The 18,528-nt window shown below is 36.0% G+C and overlaps 3 protein-coding genes across 3 annotated transcripts; 1 reads left to right on the top strand and 2 right to left on the bottom strand.

Moving 5' to 3' along the window:
* Positions 1-4,254: 4,254 nt before the first annotated feature.
* LOC103448472 (condensin complex subunit 2) lies at positions 4,255-9,998 on the bottom strand. The gene is made up of 13 exons (XM_070808200.1): positions 9,669-9,998; positions 9,221-9,322; positions 9,001-9,118; positions 8,776-8,840; positions 8,632-8,692; positions 8,356-8,556; positions 7,779-8,035; positions 7,491-7,629; positions 7,155-7,405; positions 6,546-6,600; positions 5,426-5,571; positions 4,923-5,033; positions 4,255-4,744 (listed from the first exon to the last, which is right to left on the bottom strand). Exons 1-13 carry the CDS (start codon positions 9,939-9,941, stop codon positions 4,517-4,519), a joined length of 2,007 nt encoding a protein of 668 aa, XP_070664301.1. The 5' UTR covers positions 9,942-9,998; the 3' UTR covers positions 4,255-4,516.
* Positions 9,999-10,130: 132 nt separating this feature from the next.
* LOC103448377 (prohibitin-1, mitochondrial-like) lies at positions 10,131-14,186 on the top strand. Its single transcript, XM_008387631.4, has 6 exons — positions 10,131-10,264; positions 10,704-10,891; positions 11,220-11,336; positions 12,148-12,318; positions 13,114-13,326; positions 13,799-14,186. Exons 2-6 carry the CDS (start codon positions 10,715-10,717, stop codon positions 13,973-13,975), a joined length of 855 nt encoding a protein of 284 aa, XP_008385853.2. The 5' UTR covers positions 10,131-10,264; positions 10,704-10,714; the 3' UTR covers positions 13,976-14,186.
* A 153-nt stretch (positions 14,187-14,339) lies between these two features.
* On the bottom strand, positions 14,340-17,689 carry LOC103448376 (uncharacterized). Its single transcript, XM_008387630.4, has 5 exons — positions 17,381-17,689; positions 16,926-17,079; positions 16,114-16,164; positions 14,772-14,864; positions 14,340-14,636 (listed from the first exon to the last, which is right to left on the bottom strand). The coding sequence occupies exons 1-5, from the start codon at positions 17,521-17,523 to the stop codon at positions 14,577-14,579; spliced, it is 501 nt and encodes a 166-aa protein (XP_008385852.2). The 5' UTR covers positions 17,524-17,689; the 3' UTR covers positions 14,340-14,576.
* Positions 17,690-18,528: the final 839 nt, after the last annotated feature.

Here is an 18,528-nt window from a genome sequence, read left to right as displayed (position 1 = left end):
GAGAGAGATGGAATTGTCTTGCTCATAGGATCATGGCTGCAGAATATTATTATAATAGTCAAAAGAAGTACAAAAGAAATTCATTGGAAGCCAGCAGTGCCTTAATCACACTACAATTTTTATCTCTTCATGCATGTCATTTTCACGATCAATTCATTTAATTAAGCAAAGGGTCAATCGAATTATGTACGTTCATATACTCAAACGCACTCACCGGTTAGCACTTAGCAGTAAGAGGATTCACTCTTACATCTAATGCTCTATGTTTGATTTTGTTTACAATATCATCGCACGGGATTTGTAGATTCGTTTAGAGCATTCAAACTTACATATTTGGTTCTATGTCCGTATACTCAAATTCACGCATCAGTTAGAAATTGATCAGAAGCTAGGAACTAATAATTGAAGTTGTCAAGAGCTTTCGCTCATGTACTGAGGTTCCATATTTGATTCCTCCCTTCTAGAGTATCATAGTAAATGACTAGTAACTCCAGTAGTAGATAAGAGCATTCAGCCTTACATCTGAGATTTTATGTTTGATTTACCCCTTCAACAATCTACATCATTGTAATACACTTGCAGTTCAAATGATTAAGAACATTAAGACTTAACACATAAGATTCTATGTTCGATTTCTTTACTTTTTACAGTATATTTATAATGAACTTGTATATCAAGTTCTTAAGAACATTCAACCTTCCGCCTGAAATTTCGTGTTTGATCCCTCCCTTCTCCAACATGGCTCGTATTAATAAATAAGAAAACAATATTATCGTCCATTTTAGGAGCAAGATTCTATACAAGAAAGATATAACAGCAGATAACATGCAAGAGGGAGTGAGATTTGAATATAATTGGACAATGGTTGATAAGGTCGGTGAAAGAATATTCTTCAATTGCTTTCATTTGCTCTTTTTGTTTCCATGGTTAAGAGGTTAACTAGCTCTTAGTAGAAACGTGCGGTTCCTGCAGATTAAGCTTGCATCGGGTCCCACGATGGGCTAATTGTGTTGTGGAGAAAATTTTTATTTTGAATCACATCCCATGCATCTTGCACAGTGCAGTACTTGGAGTGAGTACGATACTTTTATATAGAAATCAGGCAATTTAACTTTGACACTTGTAATAATACTGCTATTTTAGTATGAGTTTAATATATTGATATCACACTCACAAGTTTACCATATTGAAACGATTGAACCACATAGCTACTCAGTACTACAGTCTGATGGTATTCATCTTCACTTGTAAGTAAGAGGTCTTAGGTTCAAATCTCGTGGATGACGAATTCAATACCAAATTAGGTTGCCCATTGTGTATCTTAGCCGAACTCCTCCTCTCCCTTAGTGTAAAATATATCGTTGTACTCCGAAAAACGAACCACATAATTCATATGATATAGATTTAAGGTATTAAAAACTAAATTCATGTTAATAACATAAGTAAATTGATAATAACACTTACGCTAATTTTTTTTTTAAGGAAAACTAATAAAAATGACTTAAAAACTTTGAGTTTTAAGTGTAAAAATATGATTTTTCATTAAACTGAACAGTACTGGGAGTTTTTCGTAAAGTTTTTTTATTTTTTTTTATGTTTTATGAGTCGGCTAATTAATTGTGGACCCCCCAAGAATCTAGCAAAGAGTCCCACTTGTAGCACTAGTGCGCCTGTAGGCTGTAGTGAATGGTCCGTCACAACCCCTCCACTTCCAAGGCCCACTTGTCCGTTCATTTTGGACTTTTTCGCCTCTCCCAATCAAAATAAAATGACCCGACTTTAAGACACACCTAAAAGGGTCCGCAAACTTTTTTCTTTTCTTCTGAATTCCCCTTTTTTATTTAACTATTATGTTTTCTAGTTGTTAAAGCAGATAATTCTTTTTTAAACTAATCTATTTTAAAAGGGAACTTTAACGAAAAGCACCTGATAATGTTCACTTTAACGAAAAACCATATTTTTACACTAAAAAATCAATCCTGGTACTATTCACTTTACCCTTTATTTTGTCTTTATCATTAAAACTCAAAGTTTTCAAGTCATTTTCATTAGTTTTCCTATTTTAAAAATGTGAAGAAGTTGACTAAGTCTCACAATATATTAGTAATATTGTGATTCAAATTCATATTTGGTGAGAATCTACCACTAAGTTGTAGTACTAAGTGAGAATTATTAAAGCAAATTAGCATTAACCCTTTCTTAAATATCAACAAAAATAGACAAGTATTAGTCATGCAGTCCTTCAGTACAATGAGTATCCCATTCTGATTTATAATGCAAAATACAAAACACCTAATTTGAAACGTCGATAACAATTTTTCAAAAATAAAGAACAATATTTATTTATTTGAATCCTAATTTTCAGTACCGTCAAAAGAGAACCCATAAATAGATGGCTCCCAAAGAAATGGATAAGGCAAAGGATACAAATGTGTGATGATTTTACTATTCAAACTTTTCTTTTGTCACCTTTTTGAACAATCTGGATTCTGTAATCTTAAATAAGTTAAATTAGATGACTAATGCAGTCAGTAATATTTGTGTGTACAGACAATTGTAGGACCCACATGAGATCAGATAGCCTATAAGCCTACACAAACACTCAATCCAACCAAAAATACCTAAAGAAAAATATTTGACTACTCAAAAATAAGTAGGAGCTCATATTCAAAACTTTATATTATGAATCACAGAGTTTTGTACTTATAATTAGAATCTTTTATATTATGAATCACACTGTAAAGATTATCTATGCTAAAAATAAATTAAAACTAAGATCGTTTAGTCAATATATTGTATCAAATGCATAAACGGTTCGTAATGCCTTTACCAATACCGTTCATTTGTTTTCAAACATTTTAATGACTAAACGATGTTATTTTTAATTGATTTTTTTTAGAGAAGATCTTTATAGGATGATTTATAATTTGAACAGTTCTTATTATAAACACGAAGTTTTATAAGTTGAGTTTTATAAGTTGACAACGAACAATTTTGAAAAATTGTGAGTAGAAATTCCTACTCATATTTGAGTAGTCAAATATTGTTAAAAACTAAATCGAAAGGATTCTAAATGTTCTTTCGAGGTTGTAGGATGACGATGATGATTCCACTTTTCCTAGGATTGGAAATGAAGAGATCTTAGGAGACTTGAAATGGAAAGAAAGAAAGCAATGCTCAACGTGCTTTGCACCGACAAATCTTGTCCAACAGATTTAGATACTCCCTTATCCTTTTGATCCAACTAAGCGCCAGATAACTCACAGTTTCCCTTATGTGTTTTTTGTCCAAGATTTCCGCCCGTTTGGTATATATGATTGGATTGGAACGAGTAACTTTCTAGTTTTAAGGTGTATTGAAAGTAGAAGTGAATGAATTTTGAGGAGATTCGAAGAGCATTAGACATGAAGAAAACTCGTCCCTTCTACTCCTACCATTTTTAAAAATGATTGGATGATAATCTAGTCATAATATTTTTATTTTTCATCTCAACGTATCGTGAAATTAAAAATCATTCATTAAGATCCAATTATGCATACCAAACAAGCCCTATTATTGTATAACTTGTACTGGCAGCAAACAACTCTTCAGTTGAGAGCCTAGCTTTCTAAAATGGGAACTTTAACGAAAAATTTCCGGTACTGTTTACTTTAACGAAAAATCACATTTTTACACTAAAAAGTCAATCCTGATACTATTCACTTTACCCTTTATTTTGTCCTTATCGTTAAAACTCAAAGTTTTCAAACCCTTTTCATTGGTTTTCCATTCTAAAATAGCTACGTTGCATATAATTGGTCCCATTAAACTTCAGTCCCAGCTCACCTTGCATACCTTCTCAATTTCTACTAATTGACACAAGGGTTGCGCCAGCATCAGTCGCACATGGGCCCTGTGGATGCTACCCGTCGATCATTCTGGGACCCGAAGAGGGAACATAAAGAACAATGGCTAGCATTCAGTGATGCGTGACTAGTGTTAGCATTCCCATTGACAATATGGTTTGCAGTTAAACTAGAAGGTTGGTCATAAAAAGTTAGGTTGCAAGCAAAAAAGGTCGTACCCAGTGCACAAGGCTCCCGTTTTACGCAGGGTCTGAGAGAGGTGAATGTCGGCTAGCCTTACCCCCATTTATGGAGAGGCTGCTCCCAAGTCTCGAACCCGAGACCTACCGCTCATGGGCGAAGGCACTTGCCATCGCACCAAGTGCGACCTCTAGGTTGCAAGCAAAAAATCAAATAAAATTATTGCACAGGAAGCAAATTAGGAGCTGATATTTCATATCAAATTCACACAAGACACATTGAACAGCATATACAGAAGCTGGATTAGCTTAGGAAAGTTCAGGGCGTGCTCAAAATCAACACAACAGCATGCAGCAAAACATGAGAATCAAGGCGACTGAAATAGGCTTACGTTTCTTTCAGTACTGCTCGAAAGGCCCCGGTTGCTTGCATATGGCGATGGCAAGCCAGCTTCAAATATTCACATATCAAAATGTACACTACATCTTTGCCTACGATGAGGGCTGGTCCACTCCATCTGAGATTCGACGAGATGGAAGATGAATGTTCATGTCATCTAAAGTTGGGCAGTCATCTATGCTTAGCCCGCGGTCATTAGCTAGATGCAAAAGGCAGATGAAACACAAATGGGGCGTGATATCCTGAGCCGCTGCAGCTCGGCAATTGACAGGAAAGGTAGCCAGGACATACTTGAAGGATATGGTGTCTTTGAATTCCTTCTGTAAGTAAAGTGATATTCAGAATGAATGAAAAGCCCCCTTTAGTAGATAAAACAAGAAAATATATCCCTGTGTAACTTGCAAAGAGATACTTAAGTTATGAGACTGGAAAAAAATTTCATGAACATGTTGAAGAAAAACAATATGAATTCCGCACATGCAATCAGAATATGCTTACCGCAGTAGCAAATCTGGCAGATTCTTGCATATGACCCCACAGAGTTTCCTTCAATGCATGAACATCAACTTGTTTTGAAGTTCTGTCGTACCGAACTTCAATGTTGCTTACCTGAAACATCACAAGTCACAGTCTTTAACCAGAAGTTCTTCGTGCGGAAACATAACGCCCAGCATTCCCAAAAAATTGATTTTCTCAGTGCGTTATTATCATTAAACAATGAGGACATTGTAATTTCAATTCACACACAAAGTAATTGCATGTCCAGGAAAGCAACAAAAAATGAACAACCCCAGCATGCAGGGTTGAGATAGCCACGTTTTCCCAACCTAATTTCAGTGGCACCCTGTAATCCATTTCAGAGAAATCGCTTCACATTTTTGTTATTGCAGTTTCGCCCAATTTATTGGAAGATCTACTGACCTAATCTAAAGTTCCAAATGAGCACCAACTACCAAGGTAGAGTTTTCATATTCATAAACTAACAAAGAAAAATTTGAAACCTGACGAGGTGGAGAGACAAGAGTATCCGAGTCTTCTACATCGCTATGAATACATCCATCATCATATTGGCCACTAAGCACACTCTCATCGTCCCATGGTGGCAGTGCTTCATCAAACTTGTGACTTTGTTTCCAGGAGTTATAATCTGAAAATTAAAAATAAGAGTCATCCTTCAATTCTTGTAAGAGTTGTGCAGAAATTAGCCTTTTTCGTTCTAGAGTAAAATAAGATCACTATCATAAGCCAATAGATAAAAAACGGAAAAATTAGTATCCGGTCCTTAGTTCTTACTGTTCATTTACTAAGACCTTATTAGTTCTTAAATTTTGATTCAAGTCCCTAACAATAATGTGGTAATGAATTTACATATTTATTATATATTTTTTTAATATAAAAATTAGTAATTAATTTAGGGTTTAATACTCACACCTCTATTAAACTTCTAATTAATTTTCAATTCAAACATTTCCAAAATAATAAAAAATTAAATTAAATTAAGTTTGTACCTATTAGTTTTTTTTTATACATAAAAAGATTCTCAATTTTTTAATCTTAAATGTACCCATTCATATAATTTTTCAATTTTTTTAATCTTAAATGTACCCATTCTCAAATATATCAATTTGTTATATGTAAAATGTACCCTTTTTTTTAATATAAAATCTATTCAAATTTTTTAATCCATGTTTAAACTTATATGGATACATTCTTTTTCGTTGATTTGAGAATGTATCCATGTTTTGGTACAATAATTTTTTTTGTTAATTTTGGTTAATGTACACACACACACACAATATAATAGAGAGTATAATTTATATTTTATTATTTTTAATCCCATAAATTATGGGTTTTATTTAAAATCTCATTAATATAAACAATTACAAATTTCAATTTTCAATTTTTAATTTTTAATTTAAAAAATATAGTAACTTACATTATTACATTAATGTCAGGGACCTCAATAAAAAACTAAAAACTAACAAGTTTTCAATCAAAGAATATTGATAGCTAGGGACCGCATCCAAAGTGTCCCGATAAAAAACCATTAAAACAAAATTACAAGTGGATGATAATTAGACATTTGAATCATGATGTATGTTTAAACTGACACACACACACCCGTGCGTACGAAGAAGCTGATACCTGTATGCTGTTGTCTTGTCTTCCCAAGGCACTACAATAAAAATTGAAATTTTACCACTAACCACATCAAACAACATAAGGATTCAGAAACTAATGAAACCTAGGAAGAAATATGAGAAAAAGTGTCCTAAGGCCAATATTAAGCCTACAACTTGGACAGGCTAACCATTTGGCCATCGTTTGAAGGCACAAGACCATTGTATGATTTTAGACCTGATAAACAGTTCAAGATTGGCTTTAGCATAACTTAGGCTCAGCTCATAACAAAACCAACCCTTACTACATAACGGAATTAAGCTTGAACACAAACAAAATATGAAACATGGAACTGCACAAGTACAACATATTCTGAGTAATAGCATGTTATCATTTGTATTCAACTCTTTAACTAAGTGACAAATTTTATTTTGCGGATTCTTATACTGTAGTTATCACAAACTCAACCGATGGATATCTACCCTGGATTAGCGTCCTATACATGGAGTGAGATCATGATCATGTCAGAATCTCCATCTTTCCTTGAAATTTTTTATCATGGATAACAATGGCTTTGTATATTATTGGACAACATGGAGAAATCATTACCAGAACATTGGGAAGAAGAAACAACTTGACAAGATTCTCAGGTTTATAATGGTAGTCATCTGGAAGCCTGTTACTGACAGGTATTCGATTTGCAGGTAGGAGTGAAGACTTGAATTTTTTTGGCACAGCAAAGATATTTGGAATTTCGTTGTCTAGAGATGCTGTGAAATCAAGCTCAACTTCCTTATAGTTTTTGTTCTTTGATATATTAGTAGCTGGTCTGCTTCGAGTGGCAGGAGCTTCCTCCGAACCTACAGAACAGAAAACAAAGACAGTAAAATCAAGGCTTACCCACAACAGAGCAAACCGAAAAGTCATTTCCTTTGTAACACCAACCCTTAGACCTCCAATACTTCCAGTGATGAGGACCAGCCCATGAATTTTCCTTTAATCTCAAACCTTGAAACAAAAACATAGAAACTTTCTCAAATCTGTCATCCACATCCGCTTCATATGATGTATGGGAGTTATTATCCTGCGCAAATTTAGAAAACGTATTCCATTTATCTTTTTCATTCAGCAAGAATATATAGAGAAAACTAGAGATTTGTTGGCGGAAACGTGTTATGTAACAAGCCATTTATCAAAGTCTAAATGACTTCTGCATATAGCCATAACAAGTACCTCATGATGACTTTGAAATGAAGGATCTCCGAAACTATTATTCTCATGATCACCACCCATATTATCATTATGATCAATGTTCGATGTGTAATAGTCCGCAGCATTGAAGGGATCCGTTTTGAGATCTGCATTCTGGCTTATATTAAAATCTGGAGATGATCGATGATTATTTTCATCAAATTGGCAAAATATCTCCTTGAGAGTAGGACATATTTCAGTCTTTGCGCGTATGCCCACCACCATCTGCTCAACAGATTCTACATAGAAACCAAAAAATAAATAAATGGCTGAAAGAGAAGACAAATAAAAAAGGCAGGGAGGGGGAAAGGGATGAGAAAGAGGTGGCAAATCAACCCATTGAATTCTTAAGGGGTAATTTTTAAGACCCATTTAGTTTGATTTCACCATAATAAGGTATTACACCATCATCACCACTACCAATCTCACCACCATATTATGGTGCTGTCAAACTAAAAGAGTCATAATGGTTACACATTAACAACCCAATCAGTTGATTTGCCACCTCACTGAGATGGTGATTTGGTCAAATCAAGCAAGAGATTCTAATCTCACTCGCCTTTGGCAAAAGAGAGATCAATCAATTCCAAGGCAGTACTTTGCAATGAACATGATCTGCACTTCCCTGGAACTTCGTACGCATCAGAAAGCACCTGGCATCCTCCATATGCTCCAAGGTTATTCAGTAGCAGACCCTTGGCTCCACCTTCATCCAACTGTGCAAACGTTTGATGATATAGAGGATCCGCCACCAATGTGACTAAAGTTCAAAAATAAATCAAATTAGAACTTTAAAAAGTAACAAGATAATAACCAAAATGGATAGTCTAGTTACCATCAAACTTCTTTATGTTAAGAGCTTCAAAGGAGGATTCCACTGTCGACATTGGATCTATCTGTTACAACTACATTCATTACTTTGAACTTGCAGTCAAAGTTTGTAATGCAATATAATTAAAACACAAATAAAAGTTCATACCTTCCTCTCTGACTCTTTCTCCCTACCCTGCTTGTTGCTGACATGGCCATCCTCCGTCGTAGTTACTGTCGCCAAAGCAAAACATTAGGGAACTGACCAAAGCAAAGAAGCAGTGAACCTCAAAGCTAATAAATCCGAAAACTGTCTGAGATAAAGAAAAAAGGGACCACAAAATCTGTGACACAAAAATAATTACAGACCTAAACCAATGTCTAAACCACCAACCTTGTTCATCTTCAAGACGAGCTCGATTCATCCCACTTAGGACCTTATATGCCTCAGCGTGCAATGAATCCACCCTCGCCGAGTAGATTTTCAACCCGGCTTCCAGTGTGCAACTTGCCTATTCACTCAAAACCAATAACAATAATATCTCCACAAGTACATACATAAACACCAACTATATCTCAAAAACCAACCAATTTTCACGATAAGTGCTCCAAACCTTTTGAAAATTAGTCTCCGCGCCATTTTCTGTTCCAACCTTAATAATGTCGCTAAGATGATCGATAAGCTTAAGCTCCCACGTGTTCTTCTGGGTTATTTTCTAGCATACAGAAAACAAAACAAAAAATCACAAAAATATCGAAAACTTTGAAAATAAAATAAACTAATGAGCCTCTTTTTTTGCTTTAGGAATGAAAAAAACATAGAGAGGTATGATTTTTAAGTATATGCTTCTTATTCCATGTCCATAATATGCTGATTCTCTTCATTTTCCTTTCCCGCATTTTCTCAGCAACCAAACAAACCCTCGTAAAATTTGGTCAATAACAGCAAATATAGTAACTGTATTACTAAACGCACTCAGCAATCTATTTTTTTGTATGTAATTTCATAGATTAGATAAGCAGAGAGAGCGGAGTGGGAGTGTGGTGAGGGTATGTACGGACATTTTCGCTGGCGACTTTGATACATTCTTGAAAGAGTTTTATAATCTGTTCTCTGCTGAGACAACGATCGTCCGGCAGAGAAGAATGAGCGGAAACTGTAGCCGCCTTGCGACGAATAGCGGCGGCGCGTGCCACGCGTGCCTGTGCACGTTCGAGCTGGTCGTCGTTGGAGCCCAAAACGAAAAGCGGACTGGTAGGCGATTGGGGACGGCTCGCCGTCGACGCCGTACTCCTCGGCTCTGCTGGCGGTTTTGGACTCATTGCCTCCGCCATTGATGAGCGCAGAGAGAGAGAGGGAAGAAGTAAATTTGAAAAGAGGGGAAAATGGTGGTTGCGTGTGGGTTTGTAATTTGATTCTATTCGCGAGACGACGCACGACGTGCCGTATTGTGTGTGGTTCCCGCCAAACGTCGGATTGTAGAGAATCAGACGACATGTCGTTTATTCGGCAATTCCAATTTCCAACCCCTTCCTCACGCATTCGCTCCTTATTTCTTGCTTTTTATTATTTTAGGCATTTATAATTTGGCCATAAACCCTAAACCCTCCACGTGCATCTCATTTCTGTTCGCCAGTGGACTCTCCAGATTCTTCTGGTATGGTGATTTCTACTCGATCTTTTGGTTTTTCGTGTTTTAGGTTTCCAATCTATCTACCCATTCTTCTTCGTTTGTGCATTTCTTTGTTAATTTTGTGTTTGGATGGTGAGAAAGTTTTTTAGCAAACAAAAAAGAAAAAGGAAAATTTGGGGAAAAATCGACATTTTGGGCCTTATTTTTCAACCGATTGTTGTTTACTCGTTCTGGTTTTACTGTTTAGGTAACAAAGTAATGAGATTTGCAAGTTGGGTCTGTTTTCTTTTCTGATTTTCGTCCAATTTTCTAGGTTATGTTTGGCCGGTATGAAAATTTTAGGAGGAGAGAAAAATGGGAGTGTCTACGAGATTCACGAACATGAATCGAAGAAAAATAAAGGCATTATTTTGAATGATTTACTTGGATTAATAACACTGGCATTTAACTTGTCCACACTCAGCATTCAAAAACATGAATTTCAACAAGATGAAAGTCCCCAAACTTCCTGGAGCTCGTGGCATTGCAACTTTGCTTACGGTGGGAGTTGTTGGTAGTCTTGGTGTATATGGACTTAACAATAGTCTCTACAATGTCGATGGAGGGCATAGGTCCATTGTGTTCAGTCGTCTTGTTGGTGTCAAAGACAAGGTTAGTTCTTTTCTCCAGTTCTTGGGAATTGTGTAACGTTAGATCGTTTTAAAATCTTGTTGAACACATTTTTCACGACCTAAGAATGACTTTAAAAGGACTGGTCAATAATGAGATCTGTTGTAATTGCTTATATAGCTCACATGGAGCCAATCCATGTCCAATTCAGCAAATGCTTTGCACAAAATAGAAACAAAAGTGGACTATCACAATATTATGAATTAAACAGTTTTGTTCTATACTTGTATGTCCATAACTTTATCTGTAGCATGTCTTTTTTTCTGTATCTACTGTGTCAGCACAATATATTTACATCTTAAAGTTGCAGGTTTATCCTGAAGGGACACACCTTATAATTCCATGGTTTGAAAGGCCGGTCATCTATGATGTTCGTGCAAAACCTTATGTAGTGGAGAGTAAAGCTGGAAGCCGTGACCTCCAGATGGTATGTAAATATCCTAATCCTTTTCCTGGAAAATTCTCAGAACAGCTTTAAAATTTATACAAATTGGCCACTGTGTAATAATGTGTTTGAGGTTATTCGATTTTTTCCTAAACAATTTTTTCATCGACTTGTATAAGTTATGTAGTGAACTTTAAGAGCATGTCTTTGAGGTCTTAAAGTAGGACATCCTATATCTCTATGAATTTGATCAGCTATGTTGCATATGAGAGTTCAATTATGATTTACTTTCAGGTAGGATAGGGTAAGGTACAAATGCAATCTCCATGAACTATGTACGTCAAAGGTTGAAACACTTGCATCACCTTTCATTACATCTATAGAACACAACAAAAGCCCTTAAATCTTGTGATAAGTTACTGTCGTGGCTAATGCCTACAGTGATGTTTCATCAACTCATCTCTTTGTCAAAACCAGTGAGCACTTGTCATGGGCTTCTCCTATGTGCTTTATATTATTTGGTGTTTATTATTCTACCCATCTGATCCCAAAAGTTTCAGAGTTCTCATGAAATCTTGTGTCGTTAACTCGTCCCACCCATTATGTTGTTGGGCACCCATTTTCCCTCTTGCTTCTGGTCTTTTATGTGTGAGAATTGTTATCTGCTGTCATATTGAGTTGAACCTGGTATTATCCATTTGTAGTTTCCACTTTTCAGTGAAGTGTTATAATGTTGTTTAAGTATTTAGGATACAAAGGTTTAAGGAGGCAGTAATAGTTTTGGAAAGCGAAAATTTTCAAACTGACTAATCATAATTCATTTTATTTCTACATATTTTGGTTTTTCTTTCAGGTATTAGTAGGTCTTCGAGTGCTGACCCGTCCCGTGCCAGACGAATTACCTACAGTTTATCGAACTCTGGGTGAGAATTATGTTGAGAGGGTCATGCCTTCAATTATCCATGAAACTTTGAAAGCTGTAGTTGCACAGTATAATGCCAGCCAACTTATTACTCAGAGAGAGGTAAGCAGAAGGTGTATCATTTTCTTTTGGCTATAACTAGGACTGTTTGGTTATGTTAAGTTTGAGTTTTATTTCAATCCGTCATTGCTTTAGTTTGTTTTCTTGATCCCCTTCTCCCCTTTCTCTCTCCCACAACTATGTACTGGTTTTTCTTTTTAACCTTTGAGGTACTGTAATGTCTTTTGCATGTTTAATATGTTATGTTGTAGGTATATATAATATGATATTTGATCGAAAGAAAACAAGGTAATAGTTCAATTTACCGGTGAGAAATCACTATCTATACCAATAATGTACCAAAACTTTTAAAACTGGAAATAAAAAAGTAAAATACCGATTAATTCAGTAATTGCAAGGTTGTCTAACGAGTGCAGTGCTGCTTTAATAGCCGGTACTCTTTTTTCAAAATTCAATAATGCTGGTACTCAAAAGTGTGATAGGTATTCAAATGGTTGATTGGTATGAGGGCTTGGGATTTAAAGTGCAAGTTTGACGTTCTTGCTTTCATCCTCCTCATTTTGAGTTAAAAAGTTCATTGGCTAGTGGGAAGTGTTCTTGATTATTGTGCATCTCTGGTGATCTATTCTTTCTGATGCGACTCAAATGGTTGATTTCCATAACTCAAATCATTTGAAGCAGTACTGATGATGAGTAGGGTCTTTTATTTCCTCTTCCTTTATGGTACATTGCAAACTTGTACACTTCATTTGTGTACATATTATGTGAGGGAGAAATTGGAGATGGTATTCCATGTGTCACTGACTGTTTGTTGATGGTATTCTTATTATTTCGTAGGCCGTCAGTAGGGAGATACGGAAAATTTTGACAGAGAGGGCAGCGAATTTTAACATTGCACTGGATGATGTGTCTATCACTAACCTGACTTTTGGAAAGGAGTTTCTGACTGCAATTGAAGCAAAACAGGTAGCTGCACAAGAGGCTGAGAGGGCAAAATTTGTTGTGGAGAAAGCCGAACAAGACAAGAAAAGTGCTGTTATCAGAGCAGAGGTGAGATGGGGGAATGCTAATTTCTCAATTTTGAATATAGTTTTCTTTTTGGTGCATGTTTTTGCAATGTTTTTACTTATCCGTAAAGTATTTCAAAATAGAGACAGTACTGGGGCGGCAACATTGATCGGCTGCTCATCCTTTCATGATAATGGGAATTGATAGATTTGTAGTGGTAGTAAGTACGTGACCGGAAAAGGAATCAGTTTGTCTGATTATTAAATGCCAACACATTGTATCAAACATTTGTTTCTTTAGTTGTACCCGCACGTATCGGGACCATACTGCTGGAAAACATCCCTCCTATTTATCTGTAGTATTATCTGGATTTCCAATTTGGTACAATATATAGTGGTAAAATGTGTGTATGGGATTAATCTTTTTTCTGTTCTTTTCTGGTAATCATTTTATTTAGATTCTCGTCCATTGAATTAAACGTCTGACTCTGTTGATTTGCCTGCTTAATTTCTAGGGTGAAGCAACGAGTGCGAAGCTGATTGGTCAAGCCATTGCCAACAATCCAGCATTTATCACTCTACGGAAGATTGAGGCTGCAAGAGAAATCGCCCAGGTTATCTCAGATTCCAAAAACATGGTTTACTTGAACGCCGATGAACTTTTGCTGAACATTCAGGGGAATGTGCAGTAGTTAAGTAAGCAAAGTTGTTCGGTCGTGGGGATGCTTCAAAAACTCATAAATGAAGAAACCGGATGGTTGTTTTGTAATGTGATGGGTTATAGAAACAAAGGGATTCTGGATATATTCCCACTTTGTGACGATTTTCTGACTGACTAGAATAAGAACAATGTGGGGAGGAGGTAATAGATGCATGCTCCCCGGTGATGCAAATTTACACTAAGCCGGGCACGGCTCTGTCCCGCCTGTTTTACACGATGTTTGCCCGGTCGCAAGTAAATGTGAGTGGAATTTGTAAGGGAAGAAACATGAACAATCGCGTGATTTGAGCCTATCGGATGAAACGCTGACGAGTAAAAATGTATGGCACTGGTAGTATCCGAGCTGGAAATCATCTTTATATACTCGGGATCAACTATCAGATATTATCATACAGCCAATTGTTCAGAGAAATTAAACACGATTTCTAAAGATTTTACAGATGAATTCTGAGTACAAACTTAGCATTCTTTTTGCTAAATCCTTTCACTATCGGCGGGGGGGGGGGGAAGAATGTTGAGATTTTTTCGACAATGCAAATCACCGCCAAGGGCCGTGTTTCACTAACCATCTGCTAGCTGGAACTTCTCATGAGATAAGCTACAATACATCCCAACACTGCACCTGCAAGAACCTGCGGCAATATGAATCGAACAAAACAGAGATACAGGTTATGATCATTCGTATTAACTCTTCATCATTGACAATCAAGTGCATGAATAAACAATGATTGATGCCGAATGAACATGAAGACGCAAATGCAGCAGACCTGCAATGGAGTATGACCAAGAGAATCCCGCAGAGGTCTAACACTAGAAACAGGGTGTTCTGGAGGTAGCTCACACACTATTTGATTTAATAACTGCAATAAGCAACATAACGTATTGAATTAGAAAAGAAAAATACAGTAAAACACAAGCATTGAAACAAACCAAATATACAGTAACACTTACACAACTTATGAAACAAGTACACAGTAAACAACCACCACTATCAACTAACATTTTTTAATCAAAAATGAAGCTTCATAACTTCAAATATAAAGGTTGGACACAAGTCCACAATCCCCAGGGTTTATCCAGAATTTTAGGTGACGTTAACACGAAACGTGACAAAACATAATCAGTAAAGAATGAATACACCATGGATCCACTGTTGTATGACTTTTTTTGTTTAATATAACAGTATGGCTGTGAACATGTGAGTCTATGCAATATATGCTCCAAGGATAAATAAAATAACTTGCATATAGCTTCAAAAACTTCAGGACAAAACACAGAAACGCATTTTCAACATAACTTGCATATAACATATTACTCTACATACCCCTGCCTTATCCCGGAGAAAGCAATTTTAAATGAGCAAGATGGGATTGGCTGTATTGCTACTTACGCATCAACATACTGCAACTTAAATAAATATTGAGAATCCTAATTCGTGTCTATTCATCTGCACCTATGCTAGGCACTCCAATATTAGTCATCATTCCTTTCTAATTTGATGTGTTCAGATCATGAGAGTGAGTGAATGACAAACAAAAACAAAAGCAGTGCCTCTAATATGAGGCTATCATGATATGTTTGACCCTTGGATTCCTGCCACACTTGCCAACCATAAGAGCTGATGATTGCGTCTTAGGCTCCAACTATACAGTGCTTTATAGGAACAGGAAAATGACACGTGTAAACTGCATGACTAACAAGAATGTATAATATAATGTGCTATGATTTTTATCCTCGGATTCAGGAGGTATGTACGGGCTAACAGCTAGGCATTGCATATTGGTGCCCAATAACATAGTAATATAACAAAGGTGTTGCTATTGCCAACAGAAACATTACAATGACCACTAACTTCAAAGGAAACGATGCATACAATGCATAAATATAACTGTCTCCAGAATAGAAATGAATTTTTAAGATGTAAACGGAACAATTATCACATAGCATCCACAGAAAAGAAAATAGAAGAAACTCGAACGCAAATTTGCTCAAATGGGCATATATTCAATCAGTCTGCATCCCATTACCCCAAGCTTACTTAACAAACTTCACCAAACTACTCCCATTCTTTATTATTCACAAAGCATGCCGGCTACAAAATATTCTTACTTCAGCTTGACGACCAGCATGAAGTCTTACACCAGTTGCATCATACATGACCTGCAAGAAACAATAATTTTATATACCTGAAACCTAACTCCATGAGAAATTGTGCATGGCATGTAAAGTGACAAACAATGTTGAGAACTGAGAATAGTCGTATCATCTCTTTAAATTATAATAAGTTTTGATTGTGGTTCTCATGTTTCATCTTTGTTTAAGGTCAATTACCGCATAGAGTAACTTTTGTATCAAGGGCTTCTAGTCTACACCTATAACTGGTCAAACATATGAATTAGAAGACTTGCATCTTCCCAGGAAACAAAAAGACAATGGAGTGCGTTTGGATGTTAAAATAGACAGAGTAAAACCATAAGAAACAACAAGTTAATAGTACCAGTAAATAGATCTTAAATCTATATTATTCACTTGACAGTTCACAAGATCAATATTCTGGTACTCATCTTTTGTTATGTTCTATTCAATCAAAGAAGATTGTTGGCCCAAGCGTAGTCGATTAAGTTGTACAGAACCAATATAAATGATTCTATATACTATATAAGTGACGACAATCCAATCACAAACGGAAAGTTGATGACTGTGTGAAGAAAAACAAATGCAATTGAAGTTTCAAATGTGACATTAATAAGAAGAACTCAGGGTATTAAGTCTAAAGAGAATGCAACGAGCTCAAAAAACAAACAAACAAAATGGGATTTGGCATTATGTCGAGCATTTCACATGACAATCCAAAAGAAATATACGTGAGCATGCGTGCCTACGCAAAAAGAATGAACAAAACCTGGTTAAGAGTTACATACAACGCATGCCAAAACCACGGCAATGGCAAATGCGGATCCGGTTCCTTCCTGGAAACCAATAGCAACTGCCAATGCCGTCACAGTCGCCGAATGCGATGAGGGCATTCCCCCTGACCCTAGCATTCTTCTGGAGTCCCATCGTTTCTCTTTGTACCTGCACGTCTACGAGCAAATATTTGAAAACCTGAGCAAACAAAACTTCACTAAGCATACCCAAAATGGAAAAACAAAAGACACAAATAGAATTAACAAAACCGAAACAGATACCCATCTACTTTTTAACAAAACAGTGCGTGTAAATTAACCTAATCATCCAATGAACTTAAATTGTCACATAATTTCACAAAATTAAAAAGAACCCATCATTACCCATCAAGCAAATTACCTGAAAATGGAAAATTACAAATCATAGCATAAACCTACATGTTCAAATGCCTAGAGAGAGAGGATAATACCAGGTGGTGAAGAGCTTGAGGAACTGAGCGAGAGCGCAGGAGAGGAAGGCAGAGAGGAGGGGGAGATTGGAGGGAAGAATGGACGGCTGTGATGATGTAGATCCATTTGATGAGGCATCAGCGGCAGTGATTACCTCGTCCATGGAAGCGCCGATTATCTCTGGGTCAGGAAGGGATAGAACTCGAAGACGACAAGCTAGCCGCAAAAATAAAAAGCAAAATGAAACCGCGTGGTTGCAGCCTGGTTGCGTCCCCAAAGCTGGAACCGGATTCGGATTCTGGTTCCGTTAAAAAAAAAAAAAATTTAAATCCGACTCTATAAGGACTGTTTGTCATTCTATTTGAAATTTTTTATCATTTTTAAAAATATTTCTTAAGAATATTTTTTGAAAATAATTTTCTTTAAAACTTAAAAACTTGATTGGTTTACGATTTAAAATTTTTAAATCTTACGACTTAAACTAGACAAAGAGATCTAAAAATAAAGGGTAGCATGAGAGAGAGAAAGAGGAGGGAAGAAAATACGAGATGATTGAAGGAAAGAGAAAGAAGAGAGGATCGGACGAGATAGAGAGGAAGATGAGTGAGAGAAAGAACCGAGATAATGAAGAGAATGGATTGGAGGAAAGACGAAAAAGATAAAAAAAAAATAAAAAATAAAAAAGAGGAGAAGAATAAAAGAGAAAGACATAGATTTGGAGTGAGAAGGGAGGAGAGAGAGAAAAGAAAATAGTGAGTTTAAGTTTAAAAACTCTAAAAACTTATTTTTTATGTTTTTGGATAATAAACTATATTTTTGAGTTAATTTTGAGTTCAGTTTTTTAAAACAATCCTACCAAACAAATTTTTAAGGCTTAAAACTTGAAAATTATTTTTGAGTTTAAAAAGTTGAATTCAAGTAGAGTACCAAACAGACCCTTAGAGGGCCGTGTGAATTGGCTCGAAACCTTATGTTGACGTATTTCAAACAGCAAATGACATGCCCTTCTCAATAACAATAACATAGAATGATACTTTGCAGAACTCAAACAGACTAGGGCTCATCTGGACTACTTTTAAAATGATTAAAACCGTTTTTTGTGAAAATATTTTAATATCAATCTTTAGTAAAAATTCAAGTGGATCCTCAAAAACATTTGGAGTGCTTC

Source organism: Malus domestica, chromosome 11 (genome assembly GCF_042453785.1).
Source record: "Malus domestica chromosome 11, GDT2T_hap1".
Classification (NCBI taxonomy): domain Eukaryota; kingdom Viridiplantae; phylum Streptophyta; class Magnoliopsida; order Rosales; family Rosaceae; genus Malus; species Malus domestica.
The sequence above is the reverse complement of the archived record's forward strand: the minus strand, read 5'-3'. Positions and strand labels throughout refer to the sequence as shown.

What these genes read in the sequence shown, in the direction of transcription:
- LOC103448472 (XM_070808200.1), bottom strand. Translation starts at nt 9,941, where the DNA reads ATGGCGGAGGCAATGAGTCCAAAACCGCCAGCAGAGCCGAGGAGTACG. An exon ending in GAAGTATTGGAGGTCTAAGG is followed by an intron (nt 7,406 to 7,490) that starts GTTGGTGTTACA and finishes TCTGTTCTGTAG; the next exon opens with GTTCGGAGGAAGCTCCTGCC. An exon ending in CAGCTTCTTCGTACGCACGG is followed by an intron (nt 5,572 to 6,545) that starts GTGTGTGTGTGT and finishes TTTAATTTTCAG; the next exon opens with ATTATAACTCCTGGAAACAA.
- LOC103448377 (XM_008387631.4), top strand. Translation starts at nt 10,715, where the DNA reads ATGAATTTCAACAAGATGAAAGTCCCCAAACTTCCTGGAGCTCGTGGC. An exon ending in TTGTTGGTGTCAAAGACAAG is followed by an intron (nt 10,892 to 11,219) that starts GTTAGTTCTTTT and finishes TTAAAGTTGCAG; the next exon opens with GTTTATCCTGAAGGGACACA. An exon ending in GTGCTGTTATCAGAGCAGAG is followed by an intron (nt 13,327 to 13,798) that starts GTGAGATGGGGG and finishes CTTAATTTCTAG; the next exon opens with GGTGAAGCAACGAGTGCGAA.
- LOC103448376 (XM_008387630.4), bottom strand. Translation starts at nt 17,523, where the DNA reads ATGGACGAGGTAATCACTGCCGCTGATGCCTCATCAAATGGATCTACA. An exon ending in CCGTGGTTTTGGCATGCGTT is followed by an intron (nt 16,165 to 16,925) that starts GTATGTAACTCT and finishes TGTTTCTTGCAG; the next exon opens with GTCATGTATGATGCAACTGG. An exon ending in ATGCTGGTCGTCAAGCTGAA is followed by an intron (nt 14,865 to 16,113) that starts GTAAGAATATTT and finishes TGCTTATTGCAG; the next exon opens with TTATTAAATCAAATAGTGTG.